At 37.5% G+C, this 24,001-nt stretch overlaps 1 protein-coding gene across 11 annotated transcripts in view; it reads right to left on the bottom strand.

Moving 5' to 3' along the window:
* The window catches only part of ERC1 (ELKS/RAB6-interacting/CAST family member 1), a 309,566-nt gene that overhangs the window by 136,619 nt on the left and 148,946 nt on the right, over positions 1–24,001 (bottom strand). For all 11 annotated transcript variants that reach the window (XM_087766222.1, XM_087766224.1, XM_087766223.1 and 8 more), the window contains one exon: positions 6,173–6,308. In XM_087766222.1, coding sequence (XP_087622348.1) covers positions 6,173–6,308 — 136 coding nt within the window. The remainder of the gene's footprint in view (positions 1–6,172; positions 6,309–24,001) is intronic.

Here is a 24,001-nt window from a genome sequence, read left to right as displayed (position 1 = left end):
CACTAATTTTTGGTACCGTGCAGTACTCTCCTCTATTCAATGAACTAGCATTTCTTTCGAGTCCTGTTTCTGTGATGTTAAATGATAAAAATTATTATGGTATCAACACTGTGAAAATTCCTAAGTCTTTTTTCCATTAGAGAGCATTGCAAATGAAGAACACCATACCCGAGTGTTGTCCATAACTACTATATTACTTCACATAGATATAACAAAACATGAAGCGAGGCTGTCTGTTCATCATCCATACACTATCTGCTTCACGTAAGTAGATGTATCCAGGAATGCTTAATTATGTATTTTTAATTCCCCCAAAAAAGGCTAAAATTCAAAGTAATTCCCCCGCGCCGAAGAAATTTCCCCTCACTATAAGTCACAAAAAGCCTAGCTAAAAGGTCATCATTTTTGGAACTTCTTCCAGACATCCAGGAAAGTTAGGAAAAGGTCTCTTGACAGGGAGAGTTATAACATGATAAGAGTAAGAGCTAGTTTTTCTCCAGGCATCTGCCAGGGTTAAATACTTGCTTGTGTCTACTGTAACTGCACACACTGTGCTGAAAAATCACAACCCTCCAAGTAAGTACAGAATGCAACTTTTGTTGTATTTTCTGTAACATGTCGTAAAAGTTGATGGAAATTTAAATTGTTACTGGAATGTTACATTACTAACAAATCATGATGCATATTAAAGTCTCTACTGCATACGTACGTCCTGTTTTCTAATGCATAGCCAGCTGTCACAGAACCTTTCAGAGAACGGGCTGGAGGGTCAGCTGATCCCAAAGCTACCTACTGGCTACCGGTGCATCTAGCTCAAATGAAAAAGGAGGAATAATTTTCATACATTTATTCCATTTAGATTTTTATGAGGCATGATTGTTCTTTAAAGCCTGTATCTGTTCATACCTGCTGCATTTTCATTAACAGAAGTCCTAAATAATACTAAGAGACAGACAGTGCAATTCTGATTTATATAATCTGTGAACTCAGAATCATATTTTTGCTTAATTATCAAGAACATCTAACAACATTAAGTTTCATGCTTTATGGTGAGCTAGGAATGGTCTGGTGGCTGACAAGGAAAAGTTACCTCTTCAAAACATGCTCACAAATTTCTTGAAAGCTGAATTGCAAAGCGAACTTATATCTTTTCAGTGCTTTATGTCATGAGTTCTGTCCTAGAGGACAGAAGGATGATGACCTAGAACTGAATATACCATTTAGTGAAATTATAGCCACCTGTGTAGGTGCTAATGGCATCTAGTCAGGCCCAAGGAACACTAACACCTACAAGGCTGGGCAGCACAGAGAATTATCCAGGGACAGGGAAGGCAAAACTTCTCCCTGGGGTAATTAATGTCTAAAAAGTACTGGGAGAGGAAAGGAGAGAAAAAGAACACTTTGATCTGAATAATTCCCAAAGATGGATCTGAGCTCAATAAGAAAATGTAGTCTGATATGTCAGATTGTTCCCGAATAAATGCTGCAGATGCAACATGGCATTAAAGAATAGATTTCTACCAGGCTGAAACGGAGTAGCTGACAGTTTCATGGGCCTTAACATGTGGGGCTGTGCTATCCAAGGGATAAAGAAAGTACACTCCACTCAGCTGGCAGGCGAGGCTGGAATCTGATATGGCAGTGGTCTATATGGAAGAGAAATTAGCCAGGAACTCAGCACTTGAAATTCACTTATCCCAGGAAAACATGTAACACCATTTAACTAGCATAACCAATTTGCTTCAAAGCCGATGATGCCTAGAAAGTTATGGAGGAAATGTTGAACTTTAAGTTTGGAAAGCTTTTCTTTAAATCTGTTTCTTCAGAAGCTTTGTACACACTGTCCAAAAGCAAGTTCATAGACTAATTAGGGAAGCACGATTTCTCTTTACTAACAGCCGAAAGACGACAAACCATCATTTTCATGATGGCCTGGTATTACCATCAACGGATCAGATGAAAAAACTTCAGCCACCCCACCCTCAAGATCCAATCATAGCTTGTCAAGAGGAAATTCTTCAGTAGTTTAAGACCAGATGTACTGGGCTCCACTTGGGTTTTCAGATTTTTGAATGCTGATATTGACTGTGTGTGCATGCTATGGCACCTCATAACAAATAGTTCCTGATATTTAATGAATTTAGAAGGTTCATTTCATGAGAAGGTATTTGGCTACCCATCCTTTCATCAAGCTTTGTCTGGATCCCAGTAAAAGCATTACTGAACAAAAAATTGCACATTTGTTTAGATTGAAAATTCAGTTCTTTCCTCTAGAAGGACATTTTTCCATTTTAATGCTCAATATGATAAAAGAATTATATAATCACAAGGAATAAACAGCACATACTTGAGTATATAATTAATGGATTAGGAATTATACAATAAATTATCTAAACTTGGTGTGGAAAAAGAATAAAAAAATTAATAAATTTACTTGGTGTTACAGTTGTTCATTAAAGCATTCAGATACATTTTACACAGCTTCTGGACATATAGTTTGTCAGCAGCAATTAGAGACTGATGGATAGCTGCTGCAATACAGATCCAATAGCACACAACTCCATGCCACAAGATATTCTGCAAATTCCTCCTAAAAACTCTGGAAGACGCTGGAGTGATAGAACAAGAAAATATGCATGTTACCTTCCAGATGTCAGTTCCAAGTACCCATTCAAATATCATGAAATTTCAGTAAATGTTACCTTTCTAGGACAAGACAGCATATCAATTCCTTTTCACAATAGCCAAGGTTTAGTTTCTTGAAGCAAAAGTTTTCTACTCTAGCCCAATAGCTTGTTTTTTTTTTTTTATCCTGCTTATAGACCAGACACTCGTTAACCTCTCAGATCTCTGGAGAGCTGTGGTTTAAGGGAACCCAGGAGGAAAAGACAAATTTGGAAAGCCATTTATCCATCTCACTAGAATTGAGACATTATGGTTTTCATTCTTCCCCCACTCCCCAAAATACCAAATTTCCATCATCAGAGCTCTCTGAATAAACGAACATTTTGTTACTGGACTCAGGAAGAAAGAAACCACATGCCTGTTAGGGACAGAAAGAGGAGGAGTGGAGTATGTGCTTGGGAGCGTGTTTATTTGACTGGATTGCAGACGGTCAACCGAAGAACATGCAGATCATATATTTTTAAGCATTTCATAATGTCTTATTATTAATTCCAGCCAAAACCACCAAGACCAAAATTATCTGAAATTGGTGCTTGTGTGTCCTGACCCCAAAGCCAACAATGGTTGCATAAAAAAAATTAAAAAAATTCTATGTTCCTCTCAGGTTTAATTTTTTTTTTTTTAATCGATTAGAAGGCAGTGCCCTTTAGAGTCTATGGAGAAGACAGGTCTCCATAACTAACAAATTGAAATGTGGTCCTGGGTAAATTTTACTTCCAGGAAACCAAAACGTTGCAGTCCTTGAGAGAGTGAGGCTATAAGCAGAGGGCTCTTCTAAAGGAAGGAGTTTTTATTGAACCTGTCACTTGTCCTTAAACACTCCATATTTTACCTTAGCCTGATATTTTCATTAGAGCATATAGACCTTTTTCATCTGTGAATGAAAGCATTCCCTTCAGCCTTGTGTTGAATATGGGGAAAGACTCTCTAAAATCGAGCCCACCCAAACAGGACAATTAGGTTCACAAAACCAGGAAAGGCACTAGGGAAAATCAAGTAATACTAATACTATGATAACTTAGACGCTTCATTGTTGACTATCACATCCCACTTCAATCTTAAATTCTCACATGCATTTAATAATGCCGATTTTTGATCTCAGAAGTACTTGCATATAATTATATAGAAAGCAACAGACACCAGTGCAGAGTAAAACACGACATAAGCAAAGTGGAAAAAAGTATGTACTGCTGTATAGACATCTCTAATTGGAAAACCTGAATGTAAAAAGGTAAAGATAATAAAATTATGCACTTTGACATCTTTGTTCCCGATTTTAGCTTCCCTATTAGACCACCAATCTACAACAAAGTAACACTGGAGAAAAAGAGAAAAATATCGAACAACTTGGCTTCCTTAAAGGAGACAATTGGTTATTTGTTTCTTGTTCCTAGAAGTTGCTTGCTTTGAAATTAAAAAAGAGGAAATATTTAGAGCAAAAGTATGCTAACTATGCTAATCATAGTTTTATATTTATGATCCCCTACTGCTAAAACATTTTAAGTAAAGAATTGGATAGTACATTGCAAGGACAGCTATACGTTCCTAAACAACTCTGATACAAAGCAGCATCATTTTTTGCCACCTAATTTCTGAGGAAAAGCTGCCTCACTGCTGCCACCAAAGCTGTACAATCTCTTTGAATTATCAGAAAATGGTGTTAAATACTTTTAACAGGATTTAAGTTATCAGTAACCAGAATATCACTGTCTGTCCATTGCTATGTGCAGTTGCACAAACATGTTACGTAACTTATTGTTTCTTCAAAAAAAAGAAGAACATTTTTAGTAGGCAAATAGGAGCTGAGATAAAACAAATTTCAGGCTTTTTCCAATGCATCCCATTTGTGCAAAAGAAAGAAAAATGAAAAGGGAAAGAATAATTGTGGGGAAAAAAGCCAGAAAAAAAAGCCACACCTTTTAAAATCTCAAAGTGCTACAACAAAAAAGATGATCTTGTGGAATGGTATCATTTGATAAATACAACATGCACATAACTGCAAGGCAAATGTCAAGTACCACTTATCTCTTCAAACTTAAAATACAGATTTACTCAAATGCAGATTACAAACCTAACCAAATGTTGTATTAGTTTTAGGAATTTTTAAAGACATTTCACTAATACAAGAAGGATTGTATTATATGAACTTAAGCTGCCACATAACGAGAGCCTTGTGGATTGCCATAGCATTACAGCCACAAAACCCATTAGCAGATGTAGAAATCTCACATCCCAGCCTTTTATAAAAGCCTGCAGTTATGAAATCATTTTCATAGCTTGGAACTTAACTATTTCAGTGCCCTGCACATACAGGACTGGAATCGAGGGGGAAAACCACAAAATGGTGCATCTGAAAGCATTCCACATGGACACATGTTTCTGTGGTTCTTTCAAAACTTCTTAAAGAGTTGAAACCATCCCCATGGAATTCCCCAGAACAGAGTAAAGAAGTATCTGTTTAAATTAAGGAGGGGATTTATCTTTGCTAGTGAACTATTAGGATTTATTCTATGTCTTCATTGTAGAGGTATTAAGATATGTAGCTGGTTACAAGAAACAGGATTTAACCTAGGATAACTAAGGAAAACACCTATGAGAAGACTTCCTCTCTAAAGATTTAAAAAATAATTTTAAAAGCTCTCAAAGGTAGATTCCTCTTTTCATGTTTATTTTCACTCACCGAAAGGAAAGTTATTTTTGTGAATTAAAGAAATCACAGGCAAAATACTTATTATCTCCTCACTTTAGCAGGATGGTATCTTTGCATTTCATGGCAACGGTTTAACATTTTTATGACAGCACTTGAAAACTTACCATTTGATAAATCATCTACACCTAATATCAACATATAGCACACTGAGAAACATTTGACTTGCTGTCATAGTGATGACCTTCATATGTCTAGGTAGATCTGAGGTAACTAGATAATCCTGTGGGGCAGCAGCATGTTATCATTTCAGAAATAAAGCAAACTGACTAGTAAAGCATACCAAGAATTCATGAGGTAGAGCAGAATATTTCACTGTCAAACAAGGATGAGTAAACACAGAAAACATGGTCCTTCAGTTACCTCATAATAATTTCCATTTACCATAAGAATACTTACTTGGTTATCTTCCATTTATTGAAGAAAAGGCACCAATATAAGGTAAAACAAGCTGGGAAAATACACAAAACAGCTGAAGAAAAAGGCTGTTAGAAGAGCAGCGAAGAAAGAAATGCAATACCAATCTCAATGCTGAAATGATAAAATTATTTCAATGATGCACTTCATAACTGAGTTGACAGTTAAAACTATTTTTTCCTTTTATGAAAATGGGGTAAGCTACAAATTCAACTGAGAGAGGCTGCTTTCTTGAAGTGCTCTGGGATAGTTGTGTCCTTTTCAACAAGGAGTAACAAATTTCTTAGGTAACAACTATGAAAACGGATCAGGGGGTACAGCAGCTAAGCCTGGCTGATTTGCCACATTCAATTCCCATGTTACCTGAAGCTGTTGGGAGCTGTCATTAAGATTATCCTCTCGTCTCCTGGCCTCCTCCAGCATCTGTGCACTCTTCTTTTTCTCCACTTGCTCTTTGTGCTTCAGATTTGCTACTTTCTTATTTTGATCTTTAACTTGCCTGTAAAAGAGAAGAGCACTCAGAGCGTGGTCCAGAGCACGCTTCCCGTCCGCCCCAGAACTGGGCAGCTGGACTGGGGAAGAGTGGAACCTTCCAGTACCACCACTTTTGTTTGCACAAAGTCACCAACACTGAACTCATCCTCAAGTGTTACCCTCAGCTGTTAATTCAGCCAAAAGAACACTTTGTTTTGCTCATTAGCGTTAACCTAAGCATGGAAATTTCTGAAACAAAAACCTTAATTATTCTTTGGTATAAACTATTAATCAAAAGATGCACCTGCCCTCTTGTGACTATGTGGTATGTGCTACGTAGAAATCTTTTCACTGTTCATACACACAAGTACGTATAAAAAATGCAGACATTTAATAGCCTATTTTGTTTTGGGTACCACTATATCTAACGTAAGGAAAATAGGAGGATCAAAAGGAAAAACTAATGAAACATAACTTGAATATAGAGGACTACCTACAAGATCTAGGCAATCTGTTTCCAGAAGCAAAACTATTTCTTTTCAACCTCAAGTTCTACTTGTTTACTAGATATTTTGAGGGATTTCCTATCCTTTCTTTTCACAGAAACAAGACAGAGCAAGTAAGAACAAACTATTTCAGAAAGCGTGCATAATTTCCTTTTCACTTGCATCTATGAATTATTTTTGATGATCCTGGCAACTACCGTTGCCTGCAGACAGGGCTTGGCCTTTCTGGGCATTAAGACACATGGAGTATTGAATCTAATTACAGACCCTTTAATCTCAGCCTCCTGACCACAGAGAACTTAAGTCTAAACTTTTAGTCCAATCAAAACAAAACAGGCTAGCTCTGCTTCCTCAGCCCTTTTCTCCATAATTATATCTGGACTTTGGATTCTGGACTAAAAGACAGATTCTTCGGTCGCAAGATTTCCCCAAAACATCATGCAAGTAGTAGAGACAGCTCTTTAATTTACTGTTTAGAAAGCAGAATGATATACCAGCTTCCTATCTGGTATGTTATCCACACAGAGAAGGAAGAATGTTTCTTCTGTATTTCAGAAATACTTTTAGAACAGATCACAAACAATTCTGCTTTAATATTTTCTTCAGAACTCATAACAAAAGTATGATCCAAGAACATACCTCTTTGCGCTATATATGTTCGAATTACATGGCATATGGCTAGTCAGTGCTTTGAGCTCTTCCAAAAAAAAGCAGGTTCAACTCTGAGCTCTGCTTTTTGCAATGCAAGCCAACTGGAGCTGGGAAAATTGCAAAGACAGCAAATTTTCCTTGGTGCTAAACAAACTTCTATTAGTGTGAAAAAGTGCTGATGGCCTCCAGAGACCAAGAAAAAAGGAAAGTCCTTTTCTGATGATGTTAAAAAATTATTGGCATACTTAACTACCTTGTCCAACAGTTACAGCTGATTTGAGTCAGGATGCTTTTTAAACACAACCAGTATAATTGTTAAGCTGTTCTAACCCAGTGTTGCACACTGGCAATGGGCGCATTGCCCAGTTTGAAAGCAGACTTGTTCAGTGATTAAACGACTTATTGGAAATATTACGTTGGCACCAACTCAGCTTGTACAATACACAGTTCTATCTGTCCAATAAAACAAACATAGAAAGTACAGCTAAGTTAATGCAGAAAATTAAAATATGTAAGTCCAACACATTTAATTCCATATGAGAATTCTTATTCAACTTCTAAATTAAAATTAGGGGAATTAATTATTTTTTATAGACTTGCAAACCTAGATTCACCTGTTGGGAAACTGGCCTGTGTTACTGTAATCTACTAATAAGAGACAAGGATATTAATAAAGCCATAACCCTCATCAAAATATGATCTGTAGATCACCTCCTGCATGGTCCAAAATGTCTTCAAAGAAATATGTATTTCAAAGAAAGGAGTAATTATGAGGATATATACTACTGACATCCACGTCTTCACATCTGAACCAAAATGAATGTCTTTCTAATATATTAGGTAGATATCCTGAGACAAACGCAAGCATTTCTAAAGCAGTTTAAAAGATGGTAGTCTTGAAATTACTTAGTGTTTATACTACTCAGATCAATCTTCATAACTGTCATACTGTTTGGAAACTTGAATTCATGTGCAGGATACAACTACCACTCTGTACCTTTGATGTCAAAAAGCAACAAACATGGGGCAATAAACCTTTCAAACGATACAGGTATCCACGGCATTACCTAAAATTTCCCCAACTGTTTTAACTATATAAACTGAGAAGGTCACACGAAACTTGAAATCTATAAATCTAAAAAGGCTTGCAGTCATTTGATGCATGAAAACACATCTCATCTCAATGCCCATGGTACCAAATGATAATTCTCACTTTTACAATACTTCACGCAGACAATCATGTAAAAGGTTTAGCATACACAAGCCCAGAGCCCTTGAACATTTGCACCATGAAAGTTCCGTGAAACTGTAAAGAATCCATACTGTGATTCTGTAAAGAATCCTCTTTCTTCTGTCAGATAACTTTCAGTCTTCAAAGCCAAAGTGAGAGAATCATGTTTTTATATATATATTTAAAAATATTTAAAAATACACACACTATTTTTAGTATCAACAGACCTCAAAAGCTTGATTAGTAGGAATCACCCATATCACTGCTCAATAAGACAGTTCTGTTGCTATTTTGAACACTGAAATACTACTGATTGTTATAGAACAACTTCATCTTCACACCACCACTGAACAATGTGCAGAACTGGACCACATACTGAACTGGAACAATAAAATAAAATGCAGAAAGTATGCGTCTTAAGTGAGCACACTGCAACTGGTACATTCTATGTGGAGACAGTCAAGAGGAAAATAAAGATTTGTCATAATACATGTGCACAAGGAAGCTAATTAGGACTGCAGAAAAAAACAAAGCTCTGGAATTCCCTCAGTTTGAGAGCTTCATTTTGTAAACTTAATGTTCTTTTAACTCTTTTGAATGCAATTACACATATATTTAGCACATAACCCTGTTAAAGGGATAGTAAGGTTTTAAAGAAATCCTTCATCTGTAGGAGTATTTCTATTAAAACTGAAAAAACAGCACGAGATTAAAGATAGCAAAAAGAAAATGAATTAATTACAATGATGGCAACAGCTTAGAGATTTATGAGTGTTTTCTAGAAAGCATCAGTGTTAGCATGTACAGCAACTGAGTAAACGCCAATTTGCAATGTGCACGTGGAATTCTCATCATAAAATAAAGAGCACATGAATTTGAGAGATACAGAACGTTACATATTACTATAATTACATCTTCCTACTGAAACATCATTTTTAAATGGGACTACAGTGAGAGAAAGAATGCTGGTGATTGTAATAAAAATTGGAGAGCCAGTTCATGTTCAATGAGATAAAGCTTTAAAGGAGGATATCACTGGAACCAACAGAAACAATAACAAAACTAACCAAAGCAAAACTATCTCATCTCAGAAGACATTTATTCTCAGAGTCACCCTCAAAGCAAATAATAAAAAATGTCCTAGTCACATATAAAAAAGAAAAATCTAATGAGAATGTTTATTATTTTGAATTACAGTGAAGAATCCCACTCCTTTTGGAAATAACAATTTCTTCTGCATTTTTTAACAGCAATTTTCAGATAATGACTTTTTTTGAAGTACGACTCCTAAAAAATTTAGCACTCAAAAGTGAAAAATCTTTTCCATTTCTTAGAATCTTTCTCCATTTCACAATATGTCATGCCAAGTACTGTTACAATGGAATAGGTTAGAAAAAAGGAAGTAGAATCAAAATCTGGCTTCTGATTTTAAAAAAATAAAACCCAAAGTCTTTCAGCTAAAGATAGGCCAAGATTTGCAGAATTAATAATTTCACATCCTTTGATTTTGGGTGCCCAATTTAAGCCATACGCCTCCTGACAAAAACCATAAGATTTCTCAATATGGACACTGAAAATCACTATTAATTTCTATGACTTTATCCTTTTTTTTTAATGAAACAAAGCTGCATCACTGAAAATAAGCCACACCTTTTCACTTCTCTATGAAATTCTTGAATTTCGAGTGATGAGGTACAGCTGAACACCATGGAAAATGAATTAAAATAATCCCAATAAGCAATAAAAAACTTTCAAATGAGAAGATTTCACATTTTAAAACAGGAAGATGAATATAAGCAATAGAAAACCAGTGGACCATCAAGTATTCCTGAAAAGTGGAAAGTCACTTTGTTACCTGTGAGTCCTTTGGAAGAGTCTTCCTCCCTAATAAGATTAATTGCTTTATAGGCCCTATTATTTATTAAGGCTTTTATGAAATTAATTTTTTCTGTACTAATGTGAATACTTTTTGCATTTTAATACTAATCTCATTATCTTTTATTGTAATGCACCTCAGCATATATAGCTGTTAATTCTTTCCGCATATGGATTTTCATGCTACATGTTAATGTAACTTAAGCTATCATCCTCATCTGGTTATCTTTTCTGGCATAATTTCAAATGTTCTTCTTGTAAAATTAAAGGTGACAAAATGTTAACTGAAAATATGCATAAGTTAATTTGAATTTATAATTATTTAAGCGCCTAACATACAACAGTGTTTTTATAAGTATACATTCACAATGCATTCAAACCACCACAGAAGCTCACCTTCAAGACAAAATGAGTACACACATACTATATTTCCTAATGAACACACGTACTAGGAAGAAATGCTGATCTTGTGCACAGCTATAGAAACAGCCTGCTTTATTCATCTGACTTAGGTACTCAGCAAATATTTCTATGTGTCAGTCAGCCATGTCAGAAAGATTGTTTAGCTCGAGCCTTCATTGACGTAGCATTACCACCACCCACAGGACAGTCCACTGTTGCTGCAGCTACTAATCCTGATGGACAGATGAACTTAATTTGCTTTAAAGCACACTTTGCTCCTCAACATAAGTTAAACTGATGCAATAGTCAACATTACTGAAAGAAACTGCAAAGAAAACTGTATGCAATGAAGTAACGTATTATTTAAAATTGCCCATGTGCCTTGTATTGTGAAATATTAGATTCTACAATGCATAACATAGAATCATAGAATATCTCAAGTTGGAAGGGACCCATAAGGATCACCAAGTCCAACTCCCTGCTCCTTGCAGGACTACCCAAAAATAAACCATATGACTAAGACCGCTGTCCAGACGCTCCTTGAACTCTGACAGGCCTGGTGCCATGACCATTGCCCTGGGAAGCCTGTTCCAGTGACCGACCACCCTCTCAGCGAAGAACATTTTTCTAACGTCCAACCTGAACTTCCCCCGACGCAGCTTCATTTCGTTTCCTCGTGTCCTATCGCTGGTCACCAGAGAGAGGAGATCAGCACCTCCTCCGCCACTGCCCCCCTTGAGGAAGTTGATATCATTGCATAAGACCTCAAAGCACTTTGTAGTCCTCAGAGACACAGAAGAGTACATTTATTCACTTGTGGAATGAAATGGAGCAGACATCTGAAAGACTGTAATACTACAGCAATTTCGGTCAGACCGCAAAACACACTATAATGGGAAAAAAATCCAGAAGGAGATGCTGGAAGGCACGAAACAATCGGCTAAGTTGTGCAGACCTTTATTAGCAGTCTTGTTCATTAATGATTAGATGGGTGAGGAAAAAAAGGTAATTTTTATGGCAAAAAAATCAACAGCAACACAATGGGATGCTAGTGATCGGAGTTGGACTGATTTAAAACTCGGCGAAGTGTCCAACTTACTACATTACCCCCACCATTTCCTTCATCACTTCTTTGTTTTTAAGGTCTGCCCCACCAAATATTTTAGCTGCCATATCCTTAACCTTAACTTACGAATTTAAAAGATCATAAACACAGTGACATAGCTGAGTTGTTGGGTTTGGGGTTTTTTTTGTAGTTTTGGTACACAAAGAAAAACATTTACATTCTCGGAAGTATAAGAGAAGGAAGTCAAGGAGAAACTCTTCCCAAAAATGCTACTTTGTTTTGAAAGTAAGAAAAAAGCCTGTTCTGAAAGGTTTTGCTTTAGCTTTCAGTTGCTCAAAACTCACTTCACCTTACCAGTGGTTGATCACTAAACCACAGAAAATAATGGCAACATTTGGAAAGCCTAATTGCTTAACCTCAAGAAAAAGAAAGTGATGAAAGGAAGCTAAATAAGTGATGAAGGAAACAGGACTGACCACATCACACAGTCCCATCACAACTGAGTGTCTGATTGACAGTCATAGGAAAGCTGCTAAAGGTTGAACAAAGTTCCCTATCTCATGCATTGAAAAAACAGGATCAGGGGAGTTACACACTGCTGAAGATCTACATGGAATTTAGTATGGCTGGATTTATTTTTTTTAGAACAGTAAGCATTATTCCTTTACTTTGTTGGGCTGCACCCAGCAATCCCAGCTTCTTAAGCAGCTTGCCACTATTCTTCAACATTATACTAAGGTCAAAAAATGATGCATTAAATTACTAAGTAAAAGAAACAATAATTTCATTATGCTTTTCAAACAGCTTGGTTTAATACTACTGCCTCCGTTGCACATTGCATCCAGGCTAAAAGACCAATCAACATACTTGCATTGAGTTGCTCTTGTTTGGATGCACAGCTGGCAAACTCCAGCACTCAGTTACCTCTTCTGCTTGGGAGCCTCTCCTCCCACAACCTCTCATCATTTTGTTACACTGTTCCTCGCTGTTCTGTGCCATTTATATGACAAGGTAACATATGCCAATGAAAATATTAACAGCTCCTGAAAATTTAACTGGTCTGCTGTATGTGAGTCAAGAAGTCCCACAGTGGCTTTAAGAGATGGGGAGGGTGGACTTCATTTCCTGAAGCTAGGAAACTGATTTTTAAAAACAAAGTGTGTGTTCAGATCAGCACTGGAGGGGGCAAAGGATGAAGACTAGAAAGGCTATGGGAAACCATCTTGCCCCAAATTTTAGGAACAGGAGCCTAACAGTGTCTGAATCAAGAGGTGTGGAAGTCAAAGACTAGAAGCAGATCTCAGCCCTACACTGGTCATTGGCTTTCCTCAGTGTTACAAATTATCTGCATGATATCAACGCACACTTCCTTGAGGCAGTCAGCACATTAGCCAGCACATCTCTGGCTCTAGCTAAAACACATCAAGATTTTCTTGCAGGAACAGCTGATGGGAAGATACGGGAAAGGGGAGCATGTGGCATACGAATCTAGAAACTCAATATAATAAAAAAATGTAACCCAAACCCTCCTATCATTTAGAAACACGTCAAAGAAACCCCATCACCTGACCCGTTAGCAATTCATAAAGTCTATAGGTAACATATTTCAAGTAGCGAGGTGGCACAAGTTATTAACACTACATGGCATATTTCATGAGAGGATATTAACAAGTCCTAACCAGAAACAGCTATCAGCCTGCACCACAGATAACTGCACTAACGTACTGCCTTTAAATATAATTTCTTTAGCAGTAACTAAAGGCCTTCCAACTTGGGTCCAAGCTTCTCCGAGGTAAAATGTGTCAACTGTCAAACACAACAACCTCCCACATTTGGCCTATAATGTGTAATTATAGGTTAATACAATTTTTTACAAGTTTTTCTCTTCTCGTATTTATCTCTGATTCACACTAGCAGAAGACCAAGAAATATAACCACCCCACCCCCCCCCCAAATCTGAATGCTACAGGTGCTTCCCCTGTGAAATATCATTTCTCAGTGATCAGTAGGGAACACACATTTATGGAAACAATTTTCCTCATGATAGAATGAAATGATGCAGCATCAACAGTCAGTGAACTTAGAGAAAGGCACATAAGAAATACTTTAACAGAAAGAGAAACTTAACAAAGGATGAGAAGCACATGTCTCAAATGCATGCTCGAAGCACTATCAAACTAATCTATTTCAGGAAAAATAGACTTATGTTTTCCTTCAACCCTTTGATCAAACAAAACCAGAATAAACTAGGCTACTCTCCAGTCATGAGGCAGTAGCCCAATTACACACAAACAATGGTGAAGTAAAACGCTGTTGTCTTAGCACTGTCAAAAAATTTGGAAGAAAAGAAAAAGATGCCTTAACCAGCTGGCTAAAATTGAGGGATTAACAGCAGAGATTAACAGAAGTGTCTTCGGTTTAGTGCAACAAGTCCATATCGAATTAAGCAAACCAAAGGTTCGCTTTCAGACAGGGCCAGATACAACATACTAAAACCAAGACACTCTAAAAACTTCAGGTAAACATCTATACCACCTCATGTTTTCACTAATCTATAATTCCAGTTTTGTAGATATAATCCACTACACCTATTCACCCCACTAATGTGCAGCTACAAAAACCCTAATAAAACTAATGTGCTGCTTCCCAACTATTTAAATTCGCAGCGTCTATTTACTAGGAAGCCAGTTTTGTGATGAAAATAATGAATACATTACCATATTTTCACAACTGATGTCAAATTCGAAATCAGGCTTCAGAGATTAAATATCAAATTCATTATATGTCAAGTTCTGTAATTATTTTTGGAAGCTGATGGCAACTGAACTAGGAAAGAAACTTTTAACCTTAGAATCTTGCAACCTTTAGTTTTTATTGAAGCTAAGAGCATAAAAATACAAACTCAAGGTGAACCTTGAAATAAATCTGTAAGATAACGATATGGGTCTTCCTTTGTTAAGAAAAATAATAATGCTTTAAGGACCTTAATAAAAGCATTCAGTAGTTCAACAAATAAGTTTGTTCTGTTGTATTTTTTCTTCTGCTTTTGTTAATTGAGCAAACAAATGCAAAGCCAAAAATGACATTTATAAAATGGCTGATTAGGCCTCAATGTGGATTCTTTCTCCCTGCAAGACGCTGGGTTAGTTGAATTTGGCCCTAACAGTGTGGGAAGAAGTCCCAAAGGTGCCGTTCTTTTTACCTTTAACTCCAGTGCACAAGCCAACCGCCCTGTGAACAGATCACACACAGCCAGTCACGCTCTGCTCGAGACCTGCACCATTTGGCTGAAAGAAGTATTTTCTAAACAGCAATAAAATCTTCCTTATGAATGGCATTTTATTGAGGTTTCAGAGGGTATTTTTGTGATCTAAGATCACACATGTCTCTCTTAACTGCAGTCCCACTAGCCAGAAAAGAAAACAAATTACAATACAGCAGCTGTTTTCTTCCATATGGGCATGCAATCTTTTCATTCCTTCCAGAATAATACCTGATACAACCTATCATTAAAAGAATAATCAAATGTAAAAATCAGCCACTGAAACAAAATAAAAAATTAAATATAATGTAAGGAGAACAACATTTTAAAAGCAAAACTTTTAAGAACTATGCTAGAGTAGCTTATGTTTGCCTTACAGCATATACTGAACAAGCTATCAAGAGAGAAAATTCCTCTTCTAAAAATTTGCAGAAATTTGGGATAACAGTTGAATATTATCCTGTCATTTTGAAATAGCATATGTTAAAGAGTCAAGATATGGCTTATGCTTTCAAGCTGACAGCTACTGAAAACCCAGTCTTCAGCACAAGGTATTAAATCAAGCAGTTGCCAAGGACAAAAAAGAAAGCACAGGGAATGTTCCAACTCAGTGGAAAAGGATTTCTGATATAAAGGAAAAACGGGCACGAGAACATTCAGAGTCTTGCTCTAAGAAAAGGATGCGAGGACAGTGATGCTAGCAGGATCATTCTGAAAAAATGTAAACCGGTCCATTTCAGGGCTAAAGGCCTGATGATTTTATGTTGCTGAGACACCCAAATAAAATTCCATATAATTTAGCTTATCTCCTTAAAAACAAAATTGTTTTCAAGAAGAATCTTTCAAACAGATTCTCTCTATAGATGCGAATGGAAAAGTGTTTATCCTGTTACCTATAAAGAAGCTGTACCAAATCTGATCCAAAGTTGGCCATTCCCAGAGACTATATTGGGAAAAGTATGCAAAAGGATGGGGTTGATTGAAAAGCAAAGTTATCATGCTCATCAAACTGTACCTTGCTACAGCATCTTCATTATCGTGAGAATCTGAGATGGGAAGTATACAGCTCTATTTTGGTATCCACTGGGTGAAACTGATTTATGGTAACAAATGCAGACCACAATGCCTGTCAGAATGGCATGTTTGGCATATTTATTTCGGGTGCTTAGCAAACAGATTTATTAAGAGGTACCTCCTCTTATGAAATACATTCTGTAGCGCTGGCTTTGACAGCTCACATCAGGTTAATAGAAGAGTGCCTACTGAGATGATTTGTTACAACTTTTGACTGCCTGGAAAATGGGGGACAGCAGCATTATTTGTAATAAATATACCACATAGGCTGAACAGCCTATCTAAATAGCGCAGATGGCTTAGTTCCTCCTTCTCCAATATAGCTGTAATACTGTCTTCTCAGTCTGTCAGCTGTAGGACTCCAGAATACAGCTAGGAACACTTTGCAACTTGAGCCAACACCACTGGGTTTCTGTAGAACTCAAGTGAGTGTTGCAAGCAACATTTATCAGTATCTCTTCATCGGAGGTTTCTATAATTGCCTTGGTAATGTGCACAGACAAGGTTACTGGCTTACGCATTTGAGGAGGGATTTCTACCGTTTCACAGTAAGTGGACCTGCTACAGCACTAGTAAGCATGTCCATGAGTGTTCTGAATAAATACATATTTTTTTAATATATTCTGAAGGAACACAGAACAAAAAATATCATAATCTGGTGACAATACGCCCCATGTTTCAGACATTTGAAATATACTCTCACTGATATCCTCAGTGATCACAAAATTTGTTAACTAAATTGTCTCTAGTTTGGAGTATCTACTGAGGAAGATAAATTCTTCAGCTAGACAATTATACTACTCCAGTGAACTACTTTTTATTTGGTGACCTTGAGACAAATGAGGTAAAATTAAGATTTTAATTGAGCTGATCCCCTTTACCAGGGCAACTGCCTTGATGTAGCCTGTCATGGAGATATTTTCTGTCTCCCTTCAATGAATTAATCTTCCAAGCAATTGGGGAACACTCATAATCATCAGGAAAGATCAACAGACAACAGCCTTTGCTGTCAAGAAAAATATTCCTAACAGGAATCTCATATATTTTCTATAAATTATCTGTCTTTTTATATGAAGACATACATTGGAGGTTAAGACATATAAGCAGTGCTGAAAATCTAATAAAGAATTACTGAGGCTATGGTCAAAACAGGATACAGAAAGACAAGAGGAGAGTTCCATTCCCTTTCTACTTTGAAATAAAATTCCTCGACCTATAACTCAAAAAGCATCCTCCACCATTCCAAGATGCAGAAGAAAATGCCCTCCTTCCTCTTTGGAATTTTCAAGAAATCAACTGAAATTCCTTTAAAGGTTTTGGTGGGTTTTTTGTTGTTGGTTGCTTTCTGCTTGTGCAGACAGGCGTAAGGAACAATGTAGCAGTGTACAAATGCTTTAAACTAATTAAAAAAAATAAAAGGCCATGTCAGTTTAACCAAACTCAGTATCTCTTGGCTCAAGATTATATTTTCCTTGCAGATATTTGCAAACTAATAAAAGATGTATTTCTGTCCATTTAAAAAAAAAAAAAAAAAGATAGAAAGATAAAAATGGATCTTGGGAAGATCACATCTGTAATGGAAAAGTACTAGCAATTCAGATGTGCTCCCGAAATTGTTTCAGTCCCTCTGGAGGGAGGGAAGACAACCAAGCTGATCTGCCAAGAATGTACCCCTGACGTGCTCTTCCATGCTGAACTGCAGCTTTCCTCAGAGCTGGCCTCCCAGGTCTTCATGCACAACCCACTATTCGTGAATCTTCAGAGCAATAGTATCTTTAAAAATAAAATCTTTTAAATCTTTTAAACTCTTCTTTCACAAGGAGGGAAATTAACACAGAGCCACATGCACTAGCAAAACATCCAACATACTCAGGAATAAAGCCTTAAGCTTTGGAGAACTATTCACAAGACACACTACTGAGACCACCAAGTGGCATGAATTGCTGTAGTTTTATAGGTTATACACAAGGCTCCTTCTGGACTTCCCGAAACAAGGGCACAAGAACATCAAGAAACCTTCACTGATGGCGCTACGTTTCAGTTTTAGAGGCACTGAGGACATCTTTGGTTCTGATCAGGGTGCATGAGGAGACTGAGGGATGGCAGCAGTCTGGTTTGGATGGGATCTGAACTGCAACTACTATAAAGCAAAATTTTTTTGCCTCAGCAGGTGTTGATTCTGAGAAGAATAAACTTAAACTTGAAAGTGAGAATGGTTCTCAGTTTAGGGATCTGCTGTTTCTTTATAGACACAGAAAAGAAGTAATTTTTAGGAAAATTTAATGCATTCAGCAAGAGTGTGATGTAGCTGTAGAAGTAAGGGTAGGAAATCTAACTAAAATAGATGATGCTATCAGAAGCCTCACAACATAATTTATCAGAAAAATTAGAATAAGTTGGGAAGAGTATGTACTTACCCCTTCTATTTAACATTAACCAACACAGTAATAGTTTAAAATGATCTTCTAAATGTTTGGCTTTTGTTCACAAGTGCTGGTTTTGGCTGGGATAGAGTTAATTTTCTTTATAGTAGCTGGTATATTGCTGTATTTTGGATTTAGTATGAAAATAATGTTGGTAACACGCTGATGTTTTCATTACTGCTGAGCAGTGCTTACACAGAGTCAAGGCCTTTTCTGTTCCTCACCCCCCCCACCAGCGAGGAGGCTGGGGGTGCGCAACAAGCTGGGAGGGGACACAGCTGGGACAGCTGACCCCAACTGGCCACAGGGCTATTCCGTACCATATGACATCATGCTCAGCATATAAAGCTGAGGGAAGAAGGAGGAAAGGGGGGGATGTTCGGAGTGATGGTGTTTGTCTTCCCAAGTAACCGTCACGCGTGATGGAGCCCTGCTTTGCTGGGGATGGCTGTACACCTGCCTGCTGATGGGAAGCAGTGAATGAATTCCTTGGTTTGCTTTGCTTGTGTGCATGGCTTTTGCTTTACCAATTAAACTGTCTTTATGTCAACCGACAAGCTTTCTCACTTTTACCCTTTTGATTCTCTCCCCCATCCCACCGATGAGCGAGTGGCTGGGCGGTGCTTAGTTGCCAGCTGGGGTTAAACCATGACATCACACTATAATGTTTTTGCCCGTTACAATAATGTTTGAAGCTTTAAGCATTTAAAAATACGAAGCAGACTCCTTCAGCTACATTTCAGCTGTCATTTGTTCACGTGATCCAAGCATACTCAAAAAGAACATGGAAATAGGCAGTCAAAGGAAACAAACTGTCAAAAACTGTGTGCCATGCCCCATCTCTTTGAGCAAAGACATCTGCATATTCCATATTAAAATGTGAAATCTGTGCTGAAAGCAAGAGATACGAGAAAGGGAATAAGACATGTTGTAAGCTAAGGAGTAAAAAACAACAATTATCTGCATCTCCCTGATAACTTTTACATAATGCAACTGCATGGTCACTACAAAAACCATGCCTATTACTTATAATGTAGGGAATGGTCCCTCTGATGGGGAGATATGATCATGAAAGGTTTCCTTTAAGAAGAAATTACATAAAATGTTGCAGTTATTGCAGAAGTGTTGTACTCCAAATGCATCAGAAAAATCCATTTTTTTCACATTCCACATCAGTGGTCACTTTTGCAGTACAAAGTGTCATTTTGCAGTAGCCTAATAAAGTTTTGACTAGCAACTTCATTTAATGCTCTCTCCCAGTTTTTTTTCCATACAGGATGGCCTAAAAGTAAATGATGAAAAAGAAAAAAAGATTTTCTGTGACAGGTGCAAGAGAACAGGGAGCAAGCTAGAAATGCTAAAAGAAAAGAGACCTTATGTTGATTAATGAGACGTTAATCCTTTAAAGTATGTTGACATGTCAAATACTGAAAAAGTGTGTGCTCTTGTATCCTTTATATATATTACTAGAAGGAGTTAGTAATAATAATAATAATAATAATAATAATTAAAAAAAAATCTATTTCTTAACTGTTTATTCAGGTCTCTATGTGCCATTGCTAACATATTCTGCTGGTATTATCTACACAAAGTGAAAAATTACACACTGAAAAGAGAAGTGAATGTGTATATCTATCTAGTAGTTGGTTATAAGTTGACAACATTAATGCTGTTATTTATTAGGTACAATTACCTGTGGAATTCAGGCACATCTAGCAAAACCAAGAATCCTACCAGCTGAAAATTCAAAAATTAAACAGAATACACTTTTTTTTTTTTTTAAACATTGCAGACCAAAGGAACTAAGTGAGCATATAATGCAGATTATTACGGAGTAAGGCAGGTCTAGAGAAAGAACCAAGCAACACTGAACACAATATTGGTAAAAGAGAAAATGTATGACAGGAGAGGCCCCCAAAAGAATGTATTTTCAAAGATGCAGCATCCCCACTGAAACCTGCATGGCTAAGATTCTTTACCCTTACATATACTTGTAGGGTAAAGCCACATTATGTCACCTCTCTTTCAGTTCCTAGCACGGGGGACTTCAAACATGGCACGAACAACTCAAGACATTAAAAAAGGACGAGGAAATTTGCAGACAATCTGAGTTTTGCTGGCATTCAGAACAGAAACAATCTGGACAGTGCTATTAGTGCCAGTGGGACTGATAAAGCTGAAAGTTGGACTGATGCTGAAAGCTAAGGAAGACAACATATGCTTTTCAGAGCTACCATCTGGTGAGCTACAATAAATCAATGGCTTTGAGAAGTCAGAAGTTTACATGCTAGGAGGAAGCTGAGCAACACCGAGGAGTAGCAACTAGTAGGAAAGCAGCCTCACTTTTCTGTTGGATTGGCACCTCTTGCAATCTTTTGTCAAGGCTGGCACTGAGCACACTGGCTTGGCAACTGCCAGTTGTTGGCAGCTGTAATTTCTAGGAACAAATGAGGCTCTTCTGGTCTACCTACAGACAGTATTTTGCAACTCAAATTTCCAATTCTTTCTCACTCTTGTTTTTTAAAAAAGGAGATAGGTTACTTGTCATGATCAAGTTCATTCCAGAATGCTGAAAGAAGGATGCTGGAACTGAATCACTCCAACCCCTCTGTCACCCCAAAACTACCATCATGCTTCATCCCAATTTCTATCAAATCTGTTCAATATCGTGAACAGATACATAATAATGTTCCATGTAAAACACTTTACTTTGAACTGAGTATGCTGAGTCACTAAAGGGATAAGTGGCCCTTTACCCCCTAGAGCCAGGAGTTAATTACTCAGTCATGAACAGAAAGTGACAACTGGAAAGATTTTGTTCTCCAAGGAAGTGAAAAAAACATTTCTTTTAATTAAGAACGGCCTACCTGCTGGATAAAAATGAAATTAAGTTTCTGAGATCATGATTAAATCTGTCTGAATTACCTGGGGTACTTCAGGAAGACGACTGACTAGAAAAGCTGACATATTCCAGCATGAAAGGGGCCCTCTATTGTTTGCAAATGAAGAAAATGTTATGCAGAAGGAGGGAATACTTGACTGCACCACCCTGTCAGGACAATGAAATGGAAGAGAGCCACAGAAGAGTAAGGAAAAGGGGGAAAAAAGACCTTACCAATTTAATCTTAGCGTAAGAATGTTAAACATGTTTTTATCTTGCAATATCTGTAATAGCCTACTTGGGATTTTATGAATAAGCAATTTCATTTTCATTTTACAGTAATGTGATTAAGAGTGATATCAAATTAATTGAGTGATAGCAATAGAAATATGCATTGAATCTATAAACTGTATGACTGTAATAAATCTCTATACTTATCTAGCATATTTTTCATTCAAAAGATGAGAAATTATTTGCAGAGAAGATGCGCAGGCCAGTTAGGAAAGCTGGTTTCACAGGAATTAGGATGAAAAATATTAGCTAGTGACCAAGGGTAACAAGAAATGCTCTCAATTGATGAGTAAAGTACTGAAAGGCACATCTGAAACACAAGGGTTCCAATGCTCTCATCTGAGGCAGTGAAGTCATCTTGTGTACAGGTCGAAAATGGAACTTGATCTTCACAGGTAACACAAGAACAAAAGCTAGCATTTCAATTTAGTCACAGGCGCAGACTAAACACGTGAGGAGTAACTTCCTAGCCAGCTGAAAATCTCACAGCAGAAAAATGCTCTGTCTCAACAGGACAGTTGAGAAGATGCGGAGTCAAGTATGCTCTATTTTATTTGCCCACAACCTGAGCAAGAGAAAGGATGTGACAAAAAGGGATGTGAATACTGCAAATGAAAAATGGTTCTTTCAAGCCGAATGACAAGGCGTAACAGCATACCTGGTAACTGCAGATGCAGAGTAGTAAACCCCACGCTGTCAGATCTAAGGTCCCTGTCCCAGTCTAAGTCCTCAGCCAGCAAGGGAAGCTTACCGAGGGCATATAAAAAACACAGGAAACAGAGACAACTTCCAATTTTATCTTCTCTGATTCTATTAACAGCAATAAGGTTTGAAAGCATCTGTGTTTGGGGACAGGGAGGAAGGGGACAGAAGTACAAGGAGCTACTATTGTCCTCAGGTATTACATGTGTACAAAGGCAACATCAGAAATCTTGAAAGAAAAATGTCTGGGTAGAACTATTATTTATGGAAGGACAAGCGTATTAATACCACACTGACACATATCACAGTGATGCATTACCCCAGAAAGCAGCAACTCTTGGGGCTTTTAAAAACTGTTTAAAAACTGAGAATACAAGTAGAAATTTGCAAGAAATAAAAGTGCAGTGGAACCCCCCACCATATTTTTCTTATTTCTTTCTCTTCTTACAGCTGTAGTGCTATAAAATAACACAACAATTATTATTTATCCTGTTTTTCAAGGTCAATATTATGCAGCAAATTTTTACCAAAAACACACAAAAATTGTAGAGTTTGTCCTAAAATACAGATTAACTTACCACAGTAAGTTAGAACCATGGAGTAATTTTGGTTGGAGGCATCTCTGAAGGTCACCTGGCTCAATCCTCTGCTCAAACCAAGGCCAAATTAGAGCAGGTTGCTCATAGCTTTGTTCAGGTGAATTTTTAATATCTCCAGTGATCAAGACTCCTCAGCCTCTCTGGGCACCTGTTTCAGTATCTGACTACCATCACTGTGAATTTTTTCCACTGATTATCTCACTGGAACTTAGACTGGAACGTGTTGCAATTTGAGTCTGTTGCCTCTCAACCTTTTACTGAACACCTCTGAGAAGAGTCTGGCTCTGTCTTCTCTGGATCTTCCCATTAGATAGCTGAAGACCAGAGTATGAATTCCCATGAGGCTCCTCTTCCTAGGCTTGAACAAACCCAGTTCTCTCCACCCCTCCTTGTATGTCATGTGCTGAAGCACCTAATCATCTCACCAGCCTGCCTGCTGGACTCACTCCATTATCCCAATGTCTTTCTTGCACCTGGAAGCCCCAGACAAGACGTAGTATTCCAGATGCAGCCTCACAAGTGCCAAGCAGAGGGAAACAACTTCTCTTGACCTGCTAGCTCTGCTTCTGCTAATACAGCCCAGTACGCATTTGGCTTTCTTCCCAGTAACATGACACTGTTGACTCAAGTTCAACTTGTCCTCAGCCACCCCTTGGTCCTTCTCTATGAACCAGCCTTCTAACCAGTCGGCCCTCAGCCGGTACAGATGCAGGGGTTATTCAACCCCAGGTGCAGAGCTTTGCACTTGCCTTTAT

This window comes from Nipponia nippon, unplaced genomic scaffold, assembly GCF_047370975.1.
Source record: "Nipponia nippon isolate SJK-2023a ecotype South Korea unplaced genomic scaffold, ASM4737097v1 scaffold_3, whole genome shotgun sequence".
Classification (NCBI taxonomy): Eukaryota; Metazoa; Chordata; class Aves; order Pelecaniformes; family Threskiornithidae; genus Nipponia; species Nipponia nippon.
The sequence above is the reverse complement of the archived record's forward strand: the minus strand, read 5'-3'. Positions and strand labels throughout refer to the sequence as shown.